Raw genomic sequence first — 26,581 nt, forward strand, 5'->3', positions numbered from 1 at the left:
AGAAAACCAAATAGGTTTCTGTTAGAGAAACTTCTGCCTAGTTTCCAGTGACATTTTTTCAAAATTGACATACTCCCATGGGACATCTTGATTTCAATACATTGACATTTTTGATGGAAAGTCAGTCTCTTGGAAAGCTTCTGAAATGTTCTATTCGTCAGCTCCAACCTACCTTCTACAGGAGAGGGATTCTACACAGAGGAGTGGGAAACAACATAGGTAGAAACTAAAGCTAGTTCCAGGAGAGTAAGTTAAAGAGGAGACAAGTGAGGCACCAGGCCCCTGTGCTGACTTAAGGAGGGGCACAAAAAATGGTTACTATAGCTGCTGACACAACACTGCCTCCACTGCCAGTGGCCTCATCACTGCCCAGTACACCACCACTGCACAGGGCGCTCAACTATATCTCTAGCTAGTTTTATAGTAATTGATGCTTAAGCTTTTTGTGCCACTTTTATAGCCTCTACTTCTCAGCCATTCCTGAAAATAGGGCAATAAATAGGGCATCCTAGAGGAATTGTTTGGGTAAATACCCAACAGAACTGCAGGTTCTTCTTAAGCCACAAACTAAATACCTACTTTATATACTGCAAGATTAAACTCAGATAACATGCTCCTAGTTTATTTAAGTTATGTTATAATATTGCTTTTTCAAAATCTGTTTCAGTTGCACTTGAATAATGGGACAGTAGGTGTTGATGGAACATTAGCTTATGTGTCACAGCAAGCATGGATATTTCACGGAAGCGTTAGACAAAATATATTATTTGGAACAGAATATAATGAACAGAGGTAAACATTAAAATATAGTGTACACGTGTGTTTTTACTGTATGTTCCTTTTTCTTTCCAGTGAGCTCCATTTCTCTTAGAAGATAGATGCACCAGTAAAAAATGGTATTTACATATACATGTGGCAAACTATAAGGGCACTGAAAGTGCTAGATTCAATCTACATTCAGTAGAACTCAGTAATCTGCTGCAGTCATCAATGCCAAACATTATTTCCCAAAACATTACCTCCACAGCCAACCAAAAGTTGCTACCAGAAAGAGTGCAACAAGATCAATCACAAAACAGAAAACAGCACCTGTGTGAGGATCCCAGCATCAACTTCCTTTAAAATTAAAGCTTCCAGGTCCCTCTCTATACATGTATGTCCAACACAGCAAATTGAGTAATCTAATTAGTTGGTTATTTTAATTATTTTTATATCTTTGAAGGCAATTGGATTATTTAAAAGTGATATTAACTTTATATCAGGCTGCAAATGGTGGCTGGTTATTTTTTTTTGTTTGTTTCTTGTTTTTGGTTTTTTTCTATGACTGACCTTATTATTAGGTACTTTCTTTCCTCAGGACCTGTACTGTACACACATTGTGATGATTATTCGATTATTATTTTAATCCTATTATTATGTAGCATGTGTTCAGATTCCAGATGCAGTAGTATGTGTTTCTAATATTAAAAGACAATGAGTGTGTTACAATTTTCATAAGGTAAATAACAGGAACATCCCCAGAAATCAAAAGCAGCAGTTACTGAGTTCTGACACTACTAATTGATATATTGCATATCTACACTGCAGTCTGCAAAGCAGTATAGATATATCCAAGCTAGGTTTGAATGATCTAGCTTGGGTACTAGTCCATCCACAGTAATGTGTAGCTGTGCACATGACAATAACCCTGCAAGAAGAGTAATACAAGTGGCTTATTCCCCTCTCCACAGTGATTTGGGGGTGTACACGCTTCTATATTTATATAGGCTGCACATGTCACACAAAAGGCCATCTTACATGGGATGAGGCTTTTGAAGTCCCAAGTTGGAAGAAATTAACTATACTAAAAGAATCCAACCCAATGAAATGTGGAAAAATATAGGAAATACTAAAATCCCTTAAATACCTATGAAGTTTTCTCTGCAGTTTTTAGACCCTCTGTAGCTATGACTTTCTCACTCTCCACTGGAAGCTGCCAAGAGCAGCACCGTATATCTACCCATATAGAATTTCATTATAAGAATTTCAGAAGCAACTTGGTCACAGGGCTGACAGCCTAATACAGCCACACCATATATGCAAAGAAACCATGAGGGAGAGAGCTGGATCTGAAAGAGTGAATGATAGCCACGGTTACTAATTCATATAGATCAAACAGTCATTCAAAATCCATGAGATTTTGTTCTGATTTTGAGGATTTAAAACCACTAACCTTTCATTCTTCAGGTACAGTTATGTAATCAATGCGTGCAGTCTGAAAGCAGATATGGAACTTCTTCCTGCTGGTGATATGACTGAAGTAAGTGTTCTTATGCAAACAAACAGCCAATCTGGTTCAATATTGCCACATACTATAGAGAAGTACCAATCTTTCTTTCCATTGTTAAAATTGCTTTCCATTATGAGTTCAGATGTCAACCCACTCGCACTTCTGTTCCACCATGAATAAATTACCACACCTCATATTTCACATTTCACATCTAATTCTAGGCTAGATTTTTTGTCCTGGGAATAAAAATTAAATAAAGAGCCATTGAAAATGTTTTTGATAAGTTTTCAATCTATTTGTTGCAAAAATGTATTGAAAATATGAACTATGGGCAGAATCCTATTTCAGTTTGCACACCTGGGACTATGCTTGCCTGAGTATGTGCATATAATGCCCCACACTTGCCTGGCCAGAGCACAGCCTATTGAGCATGTGTGGTAGTGGTATCAGCTCTTGCACATCTATACTGAATGTGGAATAAGATTGTAAATTGTGCATGAGTGCCAAAAGTGACAGTTATGTGGCTGGGTGGGGGCCATTTGGGTGCATAAAGTGAAATAGGATTTTCCCCTAAGTGTTTCTCCTCTAAAAAAGGACTCTTGTAGTTTAGGCCTTTAGAAGAGGTATTATAGCAATATATCCTAGGCAGATAGATTAATCTCTCCAGCCATGAGTCAGGTGTGTAACTTGCTTTTTAGGAAGTAACATTTTTTCCAGGGCTATCTTAGACACTTCTCTTTTTCCCAGGCTTTGCACAGACAACAGGGAACCTAAAAAGGTGCAAAGTTGAGCTGAATTCTGTCTTCCATAAAATCTTGGGGGGCATAAAATATGAACAATTATGCTACCATTTAACAAAGTGTATTGTTCACCCAGCTATATAAAGAAAATGGGTTTATGACCTCCCAGATAAAGAAATAACTGTCCTACCTGAATAACCAATGGAAGGGTTCACTCCAGGTCATTATATAAAGAAGCCATTATTTTCTGGAAGGAGATTTAAGGGAATGGTGGTATTCCCTCAGCCATGTGACTGCAGACTACATTCCCAAGGATTTCCTTAGTTACTGTATGCTAACCATTTATGAATGACTTGTGAGGGTCAAAGCCTAAACAAGGCCTTGTAAACCAAAGCCAACAGAGCTATGCCAAGTTACAGCAGCCTAGGATCTGGCCCTGATTATTTAGTCAGTTTTTCCTAATTGGTGGGGTCCACCACCTTAGGGAGTCTTGAAAATCAGTTAGCATTTGGGAGTGGGATGAAGGGTTGCAAGGCATTGAAAATGTTATTACAATCTAGAGCAAATAATCTTGCTCCTCTATTCCCTGAATGCTCCTAGTCTTTAAGGTCAAGTATTTTCTATCAATCAAATGTTTTTTGTCAACCCGTTGACGCACATCTCATGTGTCTACACGAGACATTTACTGTGGAGTTGCCTAATTAGGTCTGCATTAAATGTCTCAGCATCTATGCACGCAGCACTATTAAGCCACAGGAACTAATTAACTCTGCCACAGGTTAGTGTTTGTAGATAAAAATACTATCCTATGGTAGAGTTCTTTAGTATGCAGCAACACATGCGTAGACGTTGATGCGGCTGGCTAGGGCATGAGGGTGCTTCAGTTTTGGGGGCTGCCTGCTGGTTAGCTGTGCACTGGAGCACCCTTATGCCCCAGCTATCCTTGGGTGTGCATCTGAAAATGGGGAAATTCTGGCAGGTGCTCCCAGGGCTTCAGGGGCCCAATCCCACATGCAGAAGGATTCCCAGGGTGTTCAGGATCGGGCCCCTGAATCCCTGGGACCACCTGCTCAAAGCACCTGGACAGCACAGGCAGCTGCAGGCTACCTGCACTTTCCTGCTTTAAAACAGACATCTGCTGCATAATGGCACATATGGGCATCTGTGGCATAACAGAGGGCATGGGCATGTTTTTGCTTTCACTTTGAGTCACTAGAACAAATCTTATGGAGGCACAAAGGTGATATCTGTTTGCAGCCTAAGCTTCTTCAAATTTTGTCTGGATTAAGGGCCCACATGTGGGCAGTTACCATGCAGCAACTTGGAGTTCACAGCCTAGTTTACATTGCAGTAAGTCAAATCCCATACCAGGCTTAGCTATCTATTTTTTTCCTACAATAAAACATTTTCCTCCTTGAATTGTCTTTAATCAGTTGCTTTTCCAAATTGTTCTTTGTTCCATTAAACTAATATCTACAGCAGTGCTGATCAAAATGTTCTGAGTAATTCAACTAATGAATTTTGGCTTTTTTTTGTTGTTTATTTTCTGGGAGTAGTTTGTGCAATTCTCATATGTATTTATTATTTGAAGTTAGTCATAATTTTCCTAAGTGTCTATGTTTTTGCATGCAAGTCACAATTTACAATTCCTTATGGAGATTTAAAATGAAAACAAATTATTAAAACAGAAAATATAATTGTTTGTGTGTTAACTGATGTTGCTAACACAACTAACTCTACAACATAAATTTTACATTGCATATGTGACTAATATTGAGCATTTATACTGTGCTGAATGCTCATAAAAGTGATCCAGTAAGGAAATGGAAACAGTACCATATATTTCACCATCATCTCTACTTCTTAAGCTCTAAACATCCTGTTTCAACATTTCATTAAATTCTCTTGTAAGCTTCAGTATAAAGTTTCTTCACATATATGTTAGTGAGGCTCAGTTGTTTTTACCCAGCAGTCTTACAGCAGGCTTGAGAAAAAATGCATGTTCAAGTTCTGCAGCCAGGGGTCTGTAGTGGTGCGTACTCCCTCTGACAGACTCAAGAGCCCTTTTATGCTCACAATAGGCCCTTGTACACGTGATGAAGGGTCCTTGTACATGTGAAGAAATTGCCCTTTTTAGCAGTTTAATTGCCCTTTTGGCAATCTAATTGTGTCACAGTGTACATATTCAGTGGCTTATTGCAATTAAATTCTGTAACTTTGTACACCTGTGGCAGCCAATTTCAATTTAACTAACTTTTTTACATAGCAAAGTAAAAGGCATCTGATGTATTTCAGTTTGCTACATAACAAATTACAGCAATATATTTGGAGATAGTGGCAGGGATGGTGCACAGGCCTGGCCACTTGCTCCTTGGCTATGGGAGACACAGGCAGGCTCTGGGAGGGGGGAAAAAAAAGATCAGGCCCCTAGCCATTTTTTTCTATTTTTCCTCAGTGGAGCTTGCCCACGTAAACTGCCTCTGGGTCGCACAGCCCCTGAGCTATGGAGGGCCTGGTGGTGATGCCTCCTGGGACCGCCTGGGTGGGGTGCTAGTGGGTGGGTGCCACCTGGGGTGGGGGTGCCACTACACAGAGGGAAGGACCTGGGCCACCCGCAGCTCAGAGCCCACCAGCAGCTTGCCTCCTGGCTGTAGGAGAGGTGGGCAGGCTGTGGGGGAAAAAAAAAAGATCAGGTTCCTAACCACTTCTTTTTCTTTCAGCAGAACCTGCCAATGGTGGCAGGGTCTGGGACATGAGTTGACGGGGGCTGTCATTGTTCCATCACAGTGACAGAAGTCCCTAAATTGAAACAGTGGGTTTTTAATCAAAACAAAAATCCACCAATTAAAAATGCAGCATTTCAATTTAGAGTGAACTAAACCCCCAGCACATGTACAACTGGCCAATCAGTCCATTTATTGTACCCCCGGAGGCCTTATCTCTAGAGAACACAAATGAGACCTTTACCTTCAGATAAACAAACACACTTCTCTTCAAGTACACAGACAACAAACATGGGAACCAACCTCTGATTTCCCTTCACTTTTCAGACTCAGAGAAAAAGTACTGTCCCAGGCTGCAGGGCTCAGCTTTTCCACCTCTTTTCTCTGTCTGGCCCTTTAAATCCACAAACAATACACCTGGTATTCTCTCTACAAACCTAGAAAGAGGCAATTCTGCCATGGTGCTTTTTGATCAGCTCCCTCACGTTCTCCTCCTTCTCAGCCTCTGTCTCTGGGAGCTTCTTCGCTTCCTTTGGGCCAGCTAATTATTCCCATCAGCTTGGCCACTCTTCCCAGGCAGGTAAACAGGAAATCTCTGTCTCAGCCCTGCAGCTGGGTTGCGGTCACAGGCGTGCACCGTGCTACAGGGTCAAACCTAGTGCTAATAATCATATATGCTATTAAGGCTAGAGTACTGTCAAAGGTAGGGACTTCGAGATTACAATAAATCACATTCCTGTAATTTTCCTTTCTGTCCTTCTGTGGAAGTTTTATTATCCCATAGCACTTCTTCAAAAATAAGGGTGTTTACAGAAGGGCACCTGAATCACGCTGTCACTTTTTGCACTTTATGCTCCTGTGCATGGGGGTTCAGTGCCTCCGTGCATGGACAAAGGCAGCAGGAGGCACTGTTGCCTGCTTTAGAAGCTCCTGGCTGTCAGTACACGTGGAGGACCTCTGGGTGGTTCTTCTCCTCCAGAGCCGTGGACATTGGGGACCCTCTCCCAGGGGGGTGGGACCTGGCCAGGGCCTCCCCAGCCCACACTGCTGGCTCGATCACACCCCACCCCCACCTGCATGGAGGCAGACAGTCAGCTAGCTAAGTCTCCTTGAATTCTCTGCCACCTCCATGTGATAGACCCAGGGCCTGACACTTAACCTTTTCAGGGAACTGTATAGAAGATTCCTAAGTGCTCTAATTTAGAGCACCTTCATTTACTACCTGATTTAACAAGGGTTAATTTTTTGCACAGTCAGCCTTTTTAAAAGTGCCCTGCAGCCATGCACATGTGTTATGCCATAGCTATAGAGTGCTTTCAGACAAAATCATGCAAAAAAGTCACTTCTGTCTGTGCTCTAAGAAATAACTAAAGAGGTGGGTAACTACAAGAAAAATAAGAGATGGGTACCCAGGTGTCCCAGCCAGCTATCAGAGAAACAGATCTAAACAGCAAGAACTGAATGTTAGCTATTACAATGAGTATGGTGGTTGCTACATTTCCTAACACAATCACCACATTACAAGTACTGTACGTGACCACTATCATAAAGTACTTTCACAGTTTTATACAGTAACTTTCAGATACATGTCATTAAAAACTAAGCTTCTTTTCTCTACTCATTCTTAGCCAGTCTTCTTCCTAATTAGTTTCTAGATAATTGAAAGGTACTTTGGTAGCTTTAGACTGTTGTCACAAACCTCACTATAATTCTAGGTGCTAGAGGGGTGTCCTGCAGGTTTTGCTTACACTTGTTTTACTGATATGGTATGCATGATCTCCATGAAAATTCAACGTTGTGCTATACTTTTTTATGTTCATTGTATCACTATATGAATTATATTATTCTGTCTGTGGATACATTTACACATGCTATTAATGTGATATAGGCTGACTGTGTAGTAAAATACTGTGCAGTAAGTCTTTCCTGGGAACATGTCTACATGTGCACCCTGTTGGGAGCAAATCTGCTCCCAATGGCAGCATCCCAGTACAGAGCTGCTTCTACCCTACTCTGCTTCCCTGCAAAAGCCAGGGGAAACTCAGGGCTCCCCTGGGGTGCTAGCCTAAGGGCTTCCAGGGATAACAGGGTCCAGTCCAAAAGCAGGTGGGGCCAGGAGAGCTCTGCCAGCTGCAGCAATGGCTGGCTTCTGGCTCTGTGCACGTCAGGAGGGGTCCTGATGTGCATGGAGCTGGGAGACAACTGCCACAGCAGCTAGCAGAGCTCTCCTGGGCCCATGCACAGTGGGTCACACAGCTGCCAGTGAGCCTTTTGCCTAGTTGGGCTCCCCCACACAGCAGGGTGTTCACTGGAAGCTGTCTCACTTCTGGGGGGCAGCTGCCCCAGGAGTGGGATAGGTTCCAGCCAGCTGCCTGCTGGACAGGGAATCCCAGCCCAACCAGGGGCTCCCTGGCAGCTGCCCTAGGAGTGGGACAGCTCCTGGCAAGCCCCCTGCTGGGCAAGGAATCCCTGTCCAGCAGGGGTATGGCTGGCAGCTGCCCCAGGAGTGGGTTAGCTCCTGGCTAACTCCCTGATGGGTGGGGAATCCTTACTCAACCAGGGGCTCACTGGCATCTCCCCAGTCCCAGTGCCTGTAGGGAGCCAGGAGCCATGCAGTGCTGGGAAGGGGTAGGGAAGCGCAGGACAGAGTGCAACCCCATCTCAGCACTGATCGGTTCCTGGCTTCTGGGAGGAGCTGGGAGCTGAGCAGCTCCAGGACTGGGGACAGAGAACTCCCCTGTCCTCTCTGGTCCCCTGCTGATGTGGGAGAATCAACCCCTCAATAGCAAAGGCATCTCTGAGAGGTGGGGCATTAGCTAGAAAGGATTCTGAGATGGGGACTATGTTGTAGATAATTGAGGTCTTTTGGTTTTCCAGGCTTTGAGGCTCCAGGTCCCCAGGGTCAGGACTGACAGGATCAGCAGAAAGGCTTATCTCTGAAAATACTGGAAGGGCTCTCTGAAAGACTAAGTTGTTGTCAGATGCGAGGGTCATCTTTTTGTTCTGTCTCCAGACTTTATGATCAGTTTTCTTGTGTAATTCTTTCCTCCTTGTATTTATTTATTAAATCTTTTAATTGTTTTGTCTCCTTGCTGGTTGCCTGTGAATATCAGGGCAGGTGATATTCTAAGCTAACCCATCCTACAGGAAGGGGGACATAAAGTTGCCTTGGGTTCTTTTACCACCCAAGAGGAAGCCACTTGGAGCTGACAGAGCTGTGAAGCCCAGTAAAGGGAAGTTGAGCAGAGGTTTGCAGGGATAAGGAGTTAATCTAGGGAAAAACTTGGTCTGTTCCTTGCAACAATCAGCAGGACAGTTGGGAGAAACTCAGAGTTTTGGGAGAACCCCTCAAATGGGTTTGTGACAACTATGTCCTGAGGAATCTGCCAACTTACTGTTCCTCCCTTTCAGAACTTACATCACCAGTGGTTTCTTCTAGGAATTTTTAGTTCAGTGATTCCTGGACCAAGCAGGATGCACAAGGAGTGGATGAGATCACTGAAGTTAGCAGAGAGTAAAGATAGGCACAAGCCAGAAGTTTCAGGTCTGGATTCAATGTACATTTTTCCAAAGTTCAGAGACATCTGAACACTGGAGACTTATCTTCACTGTAATCATAAGCTTACTGAAACTGTGACTCGTCTTTCCTTTTTAAGACCACTAGTCCTCCTCTTTTTCATCTTGTGTCCCTTGTCTTCCCCCTCAAGTCCTTTTACTTGAACATGCTGGCTAGGCCACTGTAGATGAGTTCCTAAATACATTGAAGCCTCCTCTTTTTATTACCTGCTTTGCACTGTATCATACTAGATATTCCCCTAACCTGAAATAGAATCAGGTTTAAACTTTAAGAGAATTCTGTGATAATGGAATTCAACAATGCTTCCCCCATGGCCAGGCTAGCTTGTCAGTTTATGTTTTTTATTCTCAACAATCTAAGTAGAACCATAAATAATCTTTTAACTGAAGGCTCAGTTGTATCTGTAAAAGCATAGGCTTGTTTGCCAGGTGGCTTGAAGCTGTGTTATTACCAGAGGAAATTCAGGAGTCACTGTGCATTTGGTGTAATTCACCCACTGCTTTCTCTTCAGTCCATTTTTTAAATAGCACATTAATATTTTAGTGCAATGAGGTTTGATTTTCATATGGTAGTCCTGTTGTAACAATAATTAGCACTGTGCTTTAAACCATTTAGCCAATGTCAGAAGATTATTTTCCCTTATTCAGATGAAAAAAACAAGTCAGCTGATAATGATGAACCTGATCTTATCTGCCTTGAATATGCATTACTCCATTTGATGTCAATGAAATTATGGCTTACGAATGCCTAAGAGGACCAATGTCAAAGAATTTTGGGTACTCGGTTTGAGAAGTGTACCGTTTTAGCACTCTAAATTTGTATATGTTCAGAGCAGGACTCTTATTGACTTCAGCCATGATGGTGAATGCTCAGCACTTTCACAAATCAGGCTAAATGTCCCAAGCTGGATACCTAGGAAATGAGAAACACGCAATGCCACCTCTGCAAATTCTGACTTTAATAGCTTGCCCAGCATTACTTAGGAATTCTGTAGCTGAGGCAATGGTAGACTTCAGTTCTCTGGGGAAATATTCAATTGTCTGTACCATGGAACATCCTTTTCTTCCTCATTCACTATACACTTTCCAACTTTAGGAGCAAATTAAGTTGAGTACTATGCACAACCAGAAGGAGAATGAAAGAATGAGGAAGAAATCCTCTATGACTGTGATGCAGGGTTTGGGGTTGTTTCCCCCGCCCCCAAATGTGATTTCCTAAGTTTCTGTAAAGTCCTGATAACTGTCTCTCATTGTGCTGCTATATCAACCTCCTCCCCAGTTGCTTTCTTCTTGCCTATTATCTTCCCTCACTGTCACAGGCCAGCTGGGCACCATGAGTGTATCAATTTTATCACAGGCCAACTGGGTTGTTTGATTCAATTTCGGATCAAGGAGGCAAAGTTGGGAGTGAAGTGAAGGCAAATTTATTATAGCTTACACACACACAACAGTTAACAGAAAGATAAATGTGATAAGCAGATAATGCAGTATTAAAGAGCTAATAGTAAATAACAGATAACAACAACAGAAAGATCAATTCTGTTGCAGACCAACTGAGCACTGCGAGGGTATTATCCACTAGACTGTTCAAAACAACATATAGACAGACATGGGTTGGCAACTTATTGATGGTCCCTCAATGCCAGGTGCACATCAAGTGATTCAAGCAAAGTCAGGCATCCCCAATCGATGCTGTCAGAGGGATTACCAGGGAAGGTCCCTTGATCAGGATCCAATCCTCACTCACACCCAGAGTCTGGAGTCCGGGCATGGAACAGAAATGTCCATTCTGTTCCCTCCTTCATGCTGGTTACCTGATGCACGTGCTTTTTATACCTAGTCTTATGCTAATCTGTTGGTTTTAGAGCCACTTGTAATGTTGCCCTATAGCTGTTACCCTATGGGATTGAAAGGTGTTAAAATTATCATAAATGGTTACTACCCAGACTCGTGTTTATCCAATAAACAAATTATAATGTAGCACCGTTCGGTTTGAAATTGACATTGCTCCGCCTAAGCCCCAACCCCTTTTAGGTTTCATTTGAATATGCTTTCTTGGGATGTGCTTTCCTGAAATGTGTTGGGTGTGCCAGGCAGTTGGATCCAGTTTCTTATCATCAAGGCTGAACCCTGAGCAGAAACCATTAGGTCAGCTAATCTCACATCTACAGCTTTGCCTATGGGGCCCAGTCAGTTCCATGAACAGCTAATTTTATCATTTTGGTTAAACTTATGACAGACAAGTTACATTTGTGGTTTACAAACTTACAAGCTTTATATTAACTAATATTACCTGTTCAGGCAAAATACCAAATGCCTCCAAGAAGCATATATATATTACTTATTAATCCCTCTGGTTCTGGCTGTCACACTTCACTTAACAAAGTTTATAAATAAATGAATACAGAGTCTTATAAGGTAAAACACCAGTCAACTTTAACTACAGACAGACTTTCACCTACATGAAAACTACTGGGTGCTTCGACATGATGCTACATCACTGTAGCAAAAAATTATGGTGAAATAGCATCTGCAGGCAGGAACCGTGACATCACGCACTATGGCAACGTAGTGTCTAAAAATAACTGTGCACAGCACACACGGTGCAGTAAGGAATATTACTGATATAGTATGTTATGCTACCAGAAGTAAGTACTAAATGACGGCACAATAACAAAATCACCATAGCGACACATGTAGACATGCCCACTTTCAAATAGCCTATATGAAATATCATCATGCATATACGTGTGTCTGTTTGCATTTCCCTCTCTATCAAATTAAATACTAAAAATAAATTAATGTACTGATCTTTTGTCATTTAAAGTTAGGTGAAAGAGGTCTCAACCTCTCTGGAGGCCAGAAGCAAAGAATCAGCTTAGCTCGTGCTGTTTACTCTAATAGAGACATTTACTTGTTGGATGATCCCTTGTCAGCAGTTGATGCACATGTTGGAAAATATATTTTTGAGAAATGCATAAGAGAAGCCCTTAAAAAAAAAACAATAGTACTTGTAACTCACCAACTGCAGGTAAATAAAGCAAAATTAACTTATAATAATTGTAAATATAAAATATATTGTAGAATATGTATGTAGAAGTATAAATGTGAAACAATATTCAATTCTACAAACAAATACATTCTTCATAAAGGAAAAACATGCTTTCTGTTATAAAAGGAATTGATGTATGCAGCACTGACTGCAGAGCCCCGCAAAGCGAGGGGCCCAGGGTGGTCGCTCTGATTCACACCCACTAGGGACAGCCCTGGCCCCAGGGGATGGGAAGAGGTGGTAGTACAGAACAGCATGCAGTGCCAGGGAAGATAGGGTGCCAGTGATGCCTGCAGTGGGGATGCTGTTAGTGGGAGAAGCATGGTTGGGGAGCAGCCACACAGAGCAGTGCTACTGGAGTAGAGTACTCATGTGGCACCGTGTTGCACTGTAAAAGTGGGAGTTATAGGTGCTTTCAAAAGTAACATGTTAAGTAATCTCCAACCATTATTTTCTTTTTCTTTGCTATCAATAAGACAAAATTTGTTTTGCTCATAGTTGCTGCTCTTCGGTTAAACATTATTATCATCATGTATTTTCTGAAAATAATTCCTGGCCCTAAAGTAAATTATGGTGAAATATATAAGTAAAGATTCATCCTTTAAGCTAAAAGCAGACAACAACTTTAATGCAACTCTTATTAGGCCAGGATATGACTTGAATCAAAACAAATGTGGCACAGCCATTTGCACACCAGACTTAAAAGGCAATTAAGTTGAATTAGCCATGACTGTTCAGAGGTGAGGTTCTAATTCAAATAATTCACAGGTGCTTCATGTGGGACAATGGGTTTGGCAGCCTGTAAAGTCTGAGGTCTGCTATGAGAGAAAATGCTTAAAGATGAATTGAGATGGTTGTTGTTTTCAGCCTTGCATTCCATCACCGTTTCCTACATCAGGGAGTGAAGCATAGAAGTCATTACGCAAAATTTGAATCAAGAAGCAGAAAAATGTAATCAGCTGCTTCCCGTTCTTCATTTCCCTCATTAGTGCTGGATATCTTTATCAGTTTATGTTTCAGCTACCTTAAGGAAAAATTCATAATAATTAAAAATAAATATTGGTAGTTAGTTTATTAGGCACTCTAATTTCTCACTGATGCACTAGAGATTACTGAGTAATTTATTAATATATATGGAAGAAACATTTATTAAATATCATTTGACCATGCTGCATGAGTTATTAGTAGTTGCCAAGTTAGCAACGAAAACTACTCCCAATATAGTGCTGGGGAGCTTACCATTGGCACTAATGTGTACCTAAAAAACAGTATGCAGGAACTGTAAGATCAGACCTACTGATGGAGTTGTTTGTCATTAAAAATATTAAGTATGAGCCAGATACAACAATATCTACAAGTTAGACTTCAATGAACAGCACTGTCTGTGGGCCTCATCAACTTTTCCATTGATTTATTTGGGGTTTGGATGAAATCCCGTATCTATGCTCTTATCACTTATTGTCCACATTCAACAAGTGTGTTCTGAGAAAAATATTTTCTTATGGACTCTCCTGGGGAATTGGTACAATATGGGATCAGTAGAATCCACTTGTTTTTTGATGATGCTTCTGTTCCTATTTTGCGTTCAAATGTTCATTTGGTCTGACACCATCCTTTTTCCCCAACTTAATTCTGACCTCTGTGCTTATGTAATAAATATGGAGTATAAGGCTCATATTTGAGCAGACATCCCTCTCCAGCCTGGCTAAGTACTGTGCTTCAGGCCTCTCCTCCGGTAAACAGGAATATATATATATATCCCTTTCAAAATCTTAATTTTCCACAGTTTATACTTTAACCTGAATTAGAATATAAATGTCTATGTTCAGAATTAGTACTTTTATATCTAGAATGCCTCATAGCTATGTAATGGAAAAAATATCCTTCCTTTTTTCACTGGTCCAGTATGACCATTTATATTTTTTTCCTGCTAGTAATATAAAAGCAATTTGCCAGCAGGTGGCACAGAAGTAACAGCTTATACTGTCTTGAAGAACAAGCTGGAGAACAATACCCTGCAGTAATATAAGAAAGTAGCATGGCATGTAATAAATGCCAAAATCTAAATTAATGAAACTTTAAGGTCAGAGATAAAAGAAAAGTCAAGAAAAGCAAAATGTAAAATTCCTGCAACAATATTAACTGGGGACCTGCGTTCATTGTGCATATGTTATGGTTGTTATTATTTAACAGTGTAAACAGAAATGTAGAGAAATAACAAAAATAGATAAGTATAACCTAATTAACACTGCTATAGAAGCCTTTAATAAAGTTCTTACTTCTTATTTTATCTGGAAACCTCAATGTTGTACTAATGTCAGTTGCATTTAACTGCCTAACTTTTTTCTAAAATGTTCATTGTTATGGTGAAAATGCACCAGTGCATTATGTCCAGGAGTCCCTGATATGAGTAAGTGTACTTCAAGATGTGCAGACTTGTAAGAGGTAATTGTGAGATGCTTAAAAAAAACCACCTGCATCCTTGCTTCCCTGGAACCCCCTGAGGAATGTTGGGAAGGACGGGGAGGACCATCAGAAATTATATGGAATGGGTTTCACCCCAACACTGGGGACAAAGCAAAATTTAGAGGCATATTGCTATTCACCTACTTCAAATTTCTCAGTCCATTCCGGGGCAGGCAAGGGCCTACACCTGAACTGAAAGTACAATGTAAGACATGAATGTGTTTTGGAAGGATAATAAGTGGCCTGCCAAATAAGGTTATGCCAGGTTTAGGGCCATTTTTCTGTCAAACACATAGCAACAGAACCCAGAAACGTAACTGGTAATTTAGGTGCCTTAGGCAAGGTGGGGGATGTTCTGCTAAGGGCCAGACAGTGATGAGGGCGGGGTGCTCAGCAGGGGAGAGCCTTACCAGAAACTCAAAAAACCTTGACTGCTGCTCCTGCCACTGCAGCGCATTCTCCCTTTATACTGGGCCTGCCACCACCCCTTTACTATCTCCATATACTCCAGCAGTGGCTCTAACTAGGGACCCGGGGCTCAAGCCCTACACCCTGACCCCTAGTTATACTAATGGTAAAACCTGTCTCCATTACCCAGACCAAATGTCTTGGCTGGGATATGGGATGGTCCACAAGGGAAAGATGAAAAATACTCTCATCAAAGCAAGGAAATGCCAGTGGAGCCAACCTGCTCCATGAAACATACAAGGCAAGGAGAACTTGGAAGATTTGTGCAGAAACAGATCTTCCAGCTGAACTTCATGTTGGATCTCCCAAACATCTACTATGGGCTGCTGGTTATCATGACAGCCAAAGGGTATTCCTTAACTTCCTGCCCCCAGCAGGTCCTGCGCAGTAGCCATACTGGTTTTGCTTCCATTGGTCCCTTCTACACCTGCAGCAATAAAGGAAGCATTGTTTTTATTAAGCCTAGGGAGTATGGTTCAGATTTATCAGAGACAAAATAAACAGAAACGCAATTAGTAAATTAATTAGAGTGCCCCTGTGCTTTGGCACTCTGTAAATAATATGTCAGACCTTTGGGGTCATACCCAGCTAAAAGCTAGGCTGCTCTAAACTATGTTGGGCTCAGCACAGAAACAGTCCAAAGGCAATACAGCTATGAACAGTTTCTTTTCTTTGCAATTCTTCCTCAGCTGAGAAGTAAACCAATTAAGTTGGTTAAAAGGAATCCAGGCAAGCTATTTTGATAATTTTGACTGAATCCTTGTAAAAAAACTGATGGTATTGGAAAGCCATTTTAAAAACAATCCCTTTACATGTTCAATTGTGACACACAAAAAGGAACACTGACGCTTGCATGATGGTAGCAAATTAACATGAAATTGCTGAAATTTTCTCAACTGTGAAATGAAACTGGTTAATTATCATCATTCTATTAAAAATGCTAGATACATGCATTTACTTCTACTGTAATCACAACAATTTTTATAGAATCACTCTCGCATTTTTAAAAACCCTGTAGTATTTGGAATTCTGTGATGAAGTCATTTTATTAGAAGATGGAGAAATATGTGAAACTGGAACTCACAAAAAATTAATGGAAGAACAGGGACGCTATGCCCAGCTAATTGAAAACCTCCATAAGGAACAGGCAAAGGTAACACATAACCCTTAGTACTAAACATACTCCACTACTGACATGTTATTGAATACTGAAAGATGTGGTTCAGATTTCACTAGCAAATTTGCCATTTTTTACAGAAGCCAACATTGATTGAATCAGTAATAGAACCTAGGATGAAAACCCAAGACAAGAGCGATACCTCTAGAAGTTCTTATGAAGGAACTGTAAATCCTGGTAAAATAAGTTATTCTAATAAAGAATAGTAGGCTACTGTCTACAGTCTGTAAAGAAAGTCTAGTTACATCTCTGTTATTTCATACTTACAGTTTCCAACATACCTAAAGAAGGAATCATCAATAAGGAACCTGAAAGAGATGCACAAGGGAGAAGCACAACAGGTAGGTTAAACAGAATCCCTCTTCCTCTTGCTACTTTTCAGACATTGCTTCTTAGATGAATGAATTTAATTGAAAATAAGTATAAATTTCTGGTTTGAAAAGGACTGCTACTATCAAAATGTACCTTCTATCCATAATGAGCTAGTTTCTGCTTCTCAGTTCCTCTTGCATGGACTGACTGCAAGATCTTGGGGCATGTCAATCTTTTGTTTTCTATGGGCACATTTACACGTTGCCATGTGGTATGGTGATGTTGCTATGGCACAGTACTTTAGTACTTCCTTTTGGAGCTAATCTGAGGTAGGAGATACTTACAAAAGGAAACACTAAAGCACAGTGCAGTATGGGTGCTTACTACACTATGTATCTGGCTCATGGTTAGATTTCACTGTTACATTGCCATAGCAGCACACTATACCCAGGAAGCATGCCACTACAGCAGCACAACTGGCAAACATATATAGACACACTATGTCATCATAGTGCACCGTATGGCAATGTACTGTGTCATTATGTCACCATAGGGCAACTTGTAGATGTGCCTCATTTGTCCTATGATGAGTGGGACTTCCACAAATGGACTCCAGGTATGGACACTGTGACAGGGGGCTGGCTTGTGGCTAGTCACCATACCGGCCTGCCCCTCTGTCTAGGGCAGTCTGCCCTGTCTTGCCTGCCACAACTTGTTGTAATAAACTTGATGTAAAATGTGAGAGGCTGCCTATTTAATGCCCCTATGCCTAGCGTGTTACACACAGCTCTGACCTTCCCTATACCATGTCCCATGCCTCACAGATGGCATCCCAGAGTTCTTCCTCTCTGACCCACACTCAGCCTCAAAATGTCTGAGCGTTTACTGGTGTCTCCCTCTGATCCTAAACTCAGCCTCACCACATCTGTGAGCTTACTGGGGTCCAACTCCTCTGCCCCCTCACTGGGGTTACTCCACTCATTGGGGTGACAACTTACACCCCCTCACCAGGGCTAACTCCCCAAACTATTTGTGGGGTTGGTCTATACACAGACCTTTAGGTCACTCTTGCTGTCCTACTCTGTGTGCCCACAGTACAGCCCTTCAGGTTACCCTTGGGGCCCTAATCTATGTGGTCCATTCTCTCACTACGCCCCTTCACTGGAGACAACACTTTTCCCCCTTGCTGGGGCCACTCTTCCACACCCTCATTGGGGCCAACTCCACACCGCCTTACTGGGGCCTCGGGGTCTTACACCTCATGGGCTCAGGTGTCTGAAGACATGCTTGCCCCTACTGTCTGTCCCACCTCTGGGTTACACACCAGGTTGTGGGGACTAGGGCTATAAGGTGCCCCTTACTCACCTTTCACTATGGAGGCAACTGGTATGGCATTTCCAGGGGACCACCCTGCCACAGGCAGCCCCACCGCACCACCCTACCCCAGCAGGCTGTAGTTTTACATCATGCCCCAGGACCAGGAGCCTCCTGCCAGCCCCATAGCTCCTGCCCTTTCCTCCAAGGATGTTCCATGAGCAGCAGCTCAAGCAGGCAATGTTCTTCTGTGTGATGCAGATATCAAATTTATATGCCCAAGTTGGTGTAAATTGCCATATTTACTGTTCAGTATGGGCATACATGTGTAGATACCGTCCATACTACACAGTAATTTTTGGTTCCTGTGCAGTAATTTCAGTTACTGTGCAGTAAATGTGCACATGTAGATGTGCCCACTGTGCAGTAATCTGGTCTAATTGTAATTAAATTTGCTACCTGCAAATGCAAGTATCAGATTTACTTGTGATAAGTTCTATACATTAGCACTCATGTAGATGTCTGACTGGAAGCAAATCTGCTCCCAGTTGGCCTGCCAGCAGGGGGCAGGAGATTTCTCCCTGCCCTCTGAGAGCTACCTGCTGCCAGGGTGGACTCTGCCACTGGACTCTCGGCAGGGTTTATGCCTGCTTATCCGAGAAGCAGGGAGCTCCCAGGCCCCTGGTCTGAGATTGTGGTCAAAGAGCGCGGGCTGGGAGATCCTTATCTCCTAGCTCCCGCTTCACCATCATTCTTAGAATGGGCAATAATACAAAAAGTCATCAGGGCAAAACTAAATGTAGAAAAAGTGTAGAAAAAGTAAGTGCCTGGTGGTGGGGAAGATGGAAGGAATAGAAAACTGGGGTTACAGGTCACAACAGACCAAACCAAGATACTGGGTGTGGAGTGGATGTGCAGTTGACAGGTGAAACAGCTTGGAAGAAGGTGAAAGGGAAAGCTAAACAAAAAATGGAGCTGATATGAACACAAGGTGTTGATGGCAGGACAGGTAAATGTAGTTAAGGTGGTGATACTTCTAATCATACTGTATGTAGGCATGGTGTTTCCTCTGTTGTGGACCACTGCACACAGGATTCAGTTGGAACTAATGGTGTTCTTTTGGAAAGCCAAAAGGAAAAAGCTTAGGAGAACAACAGTACACAAGGAGAAATTGACTGGAGAGTGGGGCTTCCCAGATGTGTTGCTGCTTGTTTATGCACAGTATCTCAATCTATGCTCCACAGAAGGGAGAAAGGAGGCACCAAATGGGCTGAGTTTGTCCAGTTGTGTGCAGAAATGGTCTTGCATAAATACTTGTAAAAGGTCACTCTCATGGCCCTGGGTCTGGACAAAGCTCACAATGTACTAGAAGACTGTAAACTTTGTGAATCAGTACAGTGTGCAGACAATAGCTGCAACAGAGCTGGTGGACCATAAAAATGTCAAGGCCTGGGTCAGGGAGAAGGAGACTATGTTCCCAGTTGGGAAGTTCATCGGGGACAAAGCCCAGAAGGAATTTGGAAGGAGGTGCTTGACAAAAGCTTGCAGAAGCAGCATTGGGACTTTGATTCACTGTTAGCACATTGGTTTATAATGGTATGGGTGCTCCATTACAGTTGGGGTATGTGTAGAATAGGTGAATGCCCCAGACAAACATGTCACAGGGATGAAAGCATAGCAAATGTGATGTGGGAGTGTCAGTTCACTTAAATGGACTGAGGGAAGACAGAGAAACTCCAACAGTTGGGTGCTCACAGCCAATTCACACTAGAAGTGGTTCTCTGTGGAGTGGGCCAGGGGGGAAAGAGGAGCGTGGAATGCTGTAGTGAGCTTTTGCACACGTTGTGGAAGGCAAGAAACTTACTAGTCTTACAACAACTGGACCTCTCTGTAGAAGCATTTAGGCTTGAGCAAACTGGGGTAGTATTTCTGGTGGGACACAAGAGAACTAGGCAAGGAGTAGGTGATGGATTTATGAAAAAGAAAAGAATGGAGATGCCTAGTAGATCTAGGAAGCTAAGAAGATGATGAGGCCTGAGAGGTGGCAGAGCTATAGCTGCAGGCCAAGAATTGGCTAGGAAAAGGTATGATAGGGGCTAAGATATATATGAAATAAGGGGTGATAGGCATTAATAGATGAGTTTGGAAGGTGACAGGGAATAATGTGATATTAAGAAATTAAAATGTTTAATCCTCTATATTAAATGGGAATTCGGGGAAAAAGGGAATCATTAGATAATGTATACATTTTCTATTTTTTTTTGGTCTTATTTGTTGAAGTTTTGGAAGCTGATGGAAACATGTTTTAAGTCTTGACCTAAGCCTTATTGTTTTGTTTGTTAGTTGATATATTTTTTGAAAAGTACTTTCATAATAATAATAAGGTTCTTATCAGTGTGTTTGCTCAACATGGACCATGCATTTTATAGTCATGGTCAGTGTTGGCAATTTCATAGTTGGTTTCCATTATTGAGCACATGCTGCTTCTGGCAGCATGTTTAATGGTAGACAGTGTATTTAGTGAGGTTTCCTTATATGCAAATATTCCTATAGTGGTAGGGTAAAGCAGTCAAAGAGGTATTTTCAACCTAGCTGGAAGAACAGGGACAACTTTGAAACATATGAAATGTAATATGCTGCAGGAGTGGGGTTCTGGTCAGAAAAATGTAGGGAAGAGGTGGAGTAGATAGGACAAATAACGTATTTCCTGCAAGGGGGGGTACCTCTGAAAAGTGTTAGGACAGTCTCTTCAAAAAAGAAGAAGCTAACATTTCTCCGGCTAAAACATAAGCCATTACCTTCAGGTACCCAAAGGTCACATGGGTAATGTTGACCTACAGGTTTTTATTTATATATCCCAACCTGGGTGAAACCTTTATTTCAACAACTGTTGCATTTCTGCTTTTAAGGAGGATACTTTGTAAGGCAAATAAAGTTATGGGTACTTTGTAAAGCACTAATATAGCCAGCAAATAACTTTTTAGTTATAAACGTTCTCTGCATTGGGTCAAATTCTATACTGCAGCAGGATAGGAATTAAAATGCCAAAAACAGTTTTATAACTGTCTTAAGTGGTTTCTTGTTCTTTGCTTTGGTTGACTTTTGTATTTTGTTCTGTTGAGGAAGGGAACAGAGAACAGGAATATCAATAAGGTTTTGCATTCAAAACTGCACACTATTGATCATTTTTAGCAAATCCATATACTTTACATTTTAATTCGTATCACAATTTTCTAGTCATTCAATAGCAATTACAAACTGGAGGCAGCATGTACCATATGGCAGCACTGAGACAAGCAGGGATTCTCTAAAGGAAGGAATACATTCACTGAGATTCTTCTGAAGCAACAAAGAAAGAAGTACTTATGTGTATTGATTTTTCTGATTTGTTATTTTGATTTCACATACAGAGGATGGGCTGATACTAGATTAAATATATCACCTTTTTATAGCCATATATGTGCTTTTGTTTGTGTTACAGCTCCTATAAACCAACTTGTTCAAAAAGAGGAAAAACTGGAAGGTTCAGTGACATGGAAAACTTATCATGCTTATATTAAAGCATCTGGAGGTATATTCTGCAAAAATGTCTTTATGTAGAAGTTTTCACTTATTCTTTTAACAGTTCTGTTTTTAAAACAAAGATTTCTTATCAATGTTCTTTCCTAAAGCTAAACTCTGATACCATGGTACCATACTGACTCATTTTTCATGTTAAAGTTTTCTACTTTAGCCTTACTGAAATGAGACAAGTATGTACAAAAACAATTGTATTTCTGAAGAAATAAATCACTGTAAACTGCTGATATGTTTTAAAAATAGAATTTCAGGTTTCTTTTGTTTTCTTCTTTACAAAGAAATATTTTAGTACATGAGAATAATTTAATAAAAATTCAATACCTAGAGGAAAATTCTAGCTTGAGTGGAGCCTAAAGAGCAAAATTTCAGGCTCATTCAAATTTGGAATTCTTCACATTTAGGGTTTAGTCTAGCCCATGCCACTGAGAAGTGAGTAGTAAAACGTACATATAGTTCAGGTTCAAATTCTACATCCCACAAATTTCTAGGGTATCGGGTATGAGATTTTGCTTCTAGCCAATCTCTAAACCTAGAATTATACAAGAAAATTGCATGAATTATGTATCTACATGTGAATATGTTAGTCTTAAGATTTTACCCTGCTGAAATACATAATGTTTGAAGATAATCACAGACAAAGCAACTGTAACTATAAAAGTGTACCCAATTGTTTGGCCACACACCCTAATTAGGGTTGTGCAAAACACCATTGTTTTGTTTTGATGTCCGTTTCACCATTTTGAAGGGACAGTGTTTCATTTCATCATTTTGTTTCATTTCAAAGCACTGTCCCATTTTGTTTTGTCAAAACTGTTTCGCCGTTTTGATTAATTTCGACGTTTCACCCATAGGCTATAACGGGGAATCATGAAAATACCTAAAATGTTGCCATTTGTTGCCTGATTCAGATGCAAATTGCAGGGATAGTAGCGCCATCTGAGGGCATGAAGCCTGTCAAGTCTCAAGGAGATAGGCACAGGGGTTTCTCAGAAACTGCACCTCAAAGTCTCAAAAGCAAAAGTTACTGGCAGCAGCAGCCTCTTTTCATCAGGGGGCTCCTCCCAGGGGTGTGGGCCCCAGATCTGTGCTGGATGACAGACAGCTGCTGCTGCTGCCTGGGACCAGCACTGAGCGAAGCCCGCACCCAGCACCGGCGAAGATAGATGCTGCCGCTGGCCCCAGGCAGCAGCGGCAGCCTCCTGTCATCTGGGTGCAAATCCGGGGGCACGCACTCACAGAAGGGCTGCAGGGCTGGGCTGTGCAGGCCCTGGATCTGTGCCAGGCTCCGTGGAGCTCAGCCCGGCAGTGGGAGGTGGAGCACAGCCTCGGCTCTGTCCAGCTCTTGCCGCCGGGCTGCACTCCTCAGTATGTAGTTCTCCACATAGGCTCTGCCAGCCCCACAGAGCACAGCCCAGCAGTGGGAGGCAGGCAGAGCCAGCATGGTGCTCCCCGCTGGGCTCAGCTACATGGGGCTGTGGAGCCACTCGGAGCGCAGCCCCGGCTCTCCCCTGCCTCTTACCACCAGGCTGCTTTGAAACTTGAAACATTTTCCAACTTTTGAAACGTTTTGAGTGCCCTCATTTTGTTTTGAAACTGTTTCAATGCTTTTTGTTTCATTTTGATTTCACTGGTTCAAGCTCAAAATGTGTCAAAACAACTTCAAAATAAAACACTGGGAAAAATTTTGCACAGCCCTATTAACTAGATACATGAAAATAAGTATTTGTGTGCATAAATCAGACATAGCATACATAAATGGACTTGAGACCCATTTATCAGATTTTACATGTATATTACTAATTCTTATAACAGTTTGTACCCAGTCCTGGATGCAGGATAGAGAAAAGAGTGTGTGCAGTGACGGTGGAGAGCTCACTGTGTTTACCTCTGGAAGTTGAGACAAAAGCTCTTGACAGTGAAGGGGGTACAATCGCACTGCACTAACCCTCTGGATCTGGCCCTGCTTGTATGCAAAAAGCATTATCTGTTATTTCAATGCTGAGTTCATTCAGAAAGATTCTGGTGGTTTGTGTGTGCAGTTATCTACATCAAGAATGTTCTCCCTTCCACCAGATTTTGAAGTCCACATTCACACTGATTAACATTTCTGCACAATGGGACTATTCACATGAATAAATATTACTGTGAGCAAGGACTGCAGAATCTGGCTGTGAGCCAACATTCTGGTAAATGGAAAAATCTAATTAATATGAACACCCTTCTCTTTGGGCTAAAGTCTGTAGCGCTTACTCAGTTTTTACTTGGACAAAATGCTTCTTAATTTCACTGAAAAAATTTCACTGAGGCCACATACATGCATTATGTGTTTCTACAGGGAGAATCAGCACCCCCAGTAGTGACTACAAGTGTACAAGCATTCATTCAATTTCTCCCTGGGGGCGGGGGGAAACATGGCCCCTTCAGGCAAAAGGTCTTTAGGTATCTACCAGAAGACACCCCTTGTGAGAGAAACTCTCTCACAAAAATCAATGCCTGTATTCTCCCTGAGTTTATGATTAAACTCCTGGTTCACCTATCATTCCCATTCTTGTAAAGGGAAGGAGTCTTTTGCATGTAGGGAAAGAAGAATAAATAAGGGTTAAAAAATAAAGTCTCTGCTGCAAAAGTGTACAGCAGAGTAAATGAGTACAATGTGTTTAATCACTCTGACATCATCAGTTATTATTCTGGTTTTATGTTCCATTTTTAGGTTTCATACTGTCTTCCTTTGTTATACTTCTCTTTATGCTGATGATTGGCACCTCAGCTTTTGTTAACTGGTGGTTGAGTTTCTGGCTGGAACAGGGCTCAGGTGTAAGTGCATAACTATAACAATTTAATTGTAATTTTCTAGTTTTTTCTGAAGATAGCTGTATATGTATTTGATGTGTTTACCATGAACAGTTATGTTTAATTATTTTATACATTTTATAGCATGAAGGTAATTGCATTACTGCTCTTTTCAAGTCTTGCTTCAGATAACATTCTTTTTTCTCTTAATTTCTTCCAAATCCAATAATTGCTTTTTTCTCTTTTATAGTCTTTATAAACCCTCTCTCTGCATTTCAGAGGGATATGGACTTTGCTGAAGTTATTCCTGACAGTGTCCAGGGTAGCATCACTTTTCACATAGTACACATTCACCATCATAAAATATATTCATTTTTTCCTCTCTCTCAGTAAATGGACCATATCAGCCCTGCCATTTTCAGGAACTCCTGGCCCATTCCAATGCATCATTACTTTCCCGGTTGCTGTGTTCTCAATCTACATCACCCTTTTGGATGCACATGTATTTAACCCTAGTTTTTCCAACTCATTCCTTCCCTAGTTTGGAGCTCCTCTGGAAGTTATTTTTTCACTTTTTCTGGCATCTCAGAGTCTCTTTCTTAAGTCTCTCCAACCCATTGACTGACATACTTTAAATTTTCTTCATTAGGTTTCCTATTCTCTTTAGTTAACAATTAATTTCCTGTATAAAGGCCTTTGTGATAATACGTATTAAGGACCCTATGTAAAGGTAACATTGGACATGTTTACATGTACTTTTAGGCCCACCTAAACTCAATGCACATTATCCTAATGTGCATTAGGGCAATTTAGGCACACCTCTACTCTATGCCAATGAGTATTAATGTGGGTGTGTGGACTGACTTGGGACTAAAGTTAGTCCCAAGTCAATGGACACAGACTGCATTAATGCACATAAGCACGTCTACATGTTCACTAATGTGATTTAGTTATTTGTGCATAAACTTGATACCTGCTTTATGCAGGTATCAAATTTAGGCTTAAATAGTCTTGAATCACCATTTTTAAGACCCACACCCTTAATGCACCTTAAATTGGACTAATTTGCATTAAATGCACTCATGTAAACACACCCCTCAATTGCATTAAAGACATAATAGTTGGAATTTGAAGCTGCATACATCTGATTTACTGCTTCACATTTTTCCACAATGAGTTTAAATAAGCGGACATGAGTCACACTGATTTGTATTAGCCTGAGAGCTCTATTCTTGTACATATTTTAATAGCAGACAGTTAGTCCAAGATTTCCCAAGACTAATACTGATTAAGGATTAAACTGGGTCCTGACACCAGTCATATGGAGCAGTAGGGGCCCTGTGTTTCAAAGGTACAATGATCCTTTGGTATCTCCACTGCACAGGAGAGGGAAGAGAGATTTACACACCTCATTTTCTGATGCATTATACTATCCCCTATGCACCTATCGGAACTTTCCAGTGCATGGCCACTTTCCCTGCCTACCTATGAAAGGTTTTTGAGTGAAGAACTCATTCCCTCTTACTCCATCTGCAGCTATGTAGAGCACTTTTACAATCTATGTAGCCCTTCTGTGGTATAGCACATTTTCCCTAACACTAAATAACAGGTTATAATTAAAAACATTGTTAATCCCCAAAATTAGTTTTGCATCATTAAAACAAAGCAACAACATCAAAAACCTAATCTTAAAGTAAATGGGAACAGCTTTTGGGTAAGATTCCGTATGCTGTATTTGTGACCTCAAGACAGCAATAGAATTGTTCTAGTGCAGAACCATAAAGCAGAACTCTAAACAAAAGCAATCAATCCATTTTCACTCACCAAACTAATGGAAATCTAAAATGCAAACAATTAGTATCAGAGAAAAGTAAAATAGATTCCTGATAACTTAAAGTACAATTAGTAAAACAGGCTAAAAATAAAAAAGGAGATGTCTGTAACAGTTTCCCTGAAATATTTACTTTTTATTATTTAATTTTTTCCTTTTAAATTTATTTTATATATACATATGTGTGTGTGTATGGATGGATGGATATAATGCACAGAAGAAAGAAGCCAAAAGGCTTCTGAAATTTGCAATTGTTTTTAAACAGGTATTAGCTTAAGGTAATT

General features: G+C 41.1%; 1 protein-coding gene across 1 annotated transcript in view; it reads left to right on the top strand.

The window, feature by feature from the left end:
• The window catches only part of ABCC12 (ATP binding cassette subfamily C member 12), a 69,381-nt gene that overhangs the window by 18,397 nt on the left and 24,403 nt on the right, over positions 1 to 26,581 (top strand). The window contains exons 11-18 of the mRNA XM_019535421.1: positions 668 to 792; positions 2,227 to 2,299; positions 12,136 to 12,339; positions 16,313 to 16,447; positions 16,552 to 16,648; positions 16,741 to 16,812; positions 21,579 to 21,668; positions 24,387 to 24,490. Coding sequence (XP_019390966.1) covers positions 668 to 792; positions 2,227 to 2,299; positions 12,136 to 12,339; positions 16,313 to 16,447; positions 16,552 to 16,648; positions 16,741 to 16,812; positions 21,579 to 21,668; positions 24,387 to 24,490 — 900 coding nt within the window. The remainder of the gene's footprint in view (positions 1 to 667; positions 793 to 2,226; positions 2,300 to 12,135; positions 12,340 to 16,312; positions 16,448 to 16,551; positions 16,649 to 16,740; positions 16,813 to 21,578; positions 21,669 to 24,386; positions 24,491 to 26,581) is intronic.

Source organism: Crocodylus porosus, unplaced genomic scaffold, assembly GCF_001723895.1.
Source record: "Crocodylus porosus isolate Cpor-Errol unplaced genomic scaffold, CroPor_comp1, whole genome shotgun sequence".
NCBI lineage: Eukaryota > Metazoa > Chordata > Crocodylia > Crocodylidae > Crocodylus > Crocodylus porosus.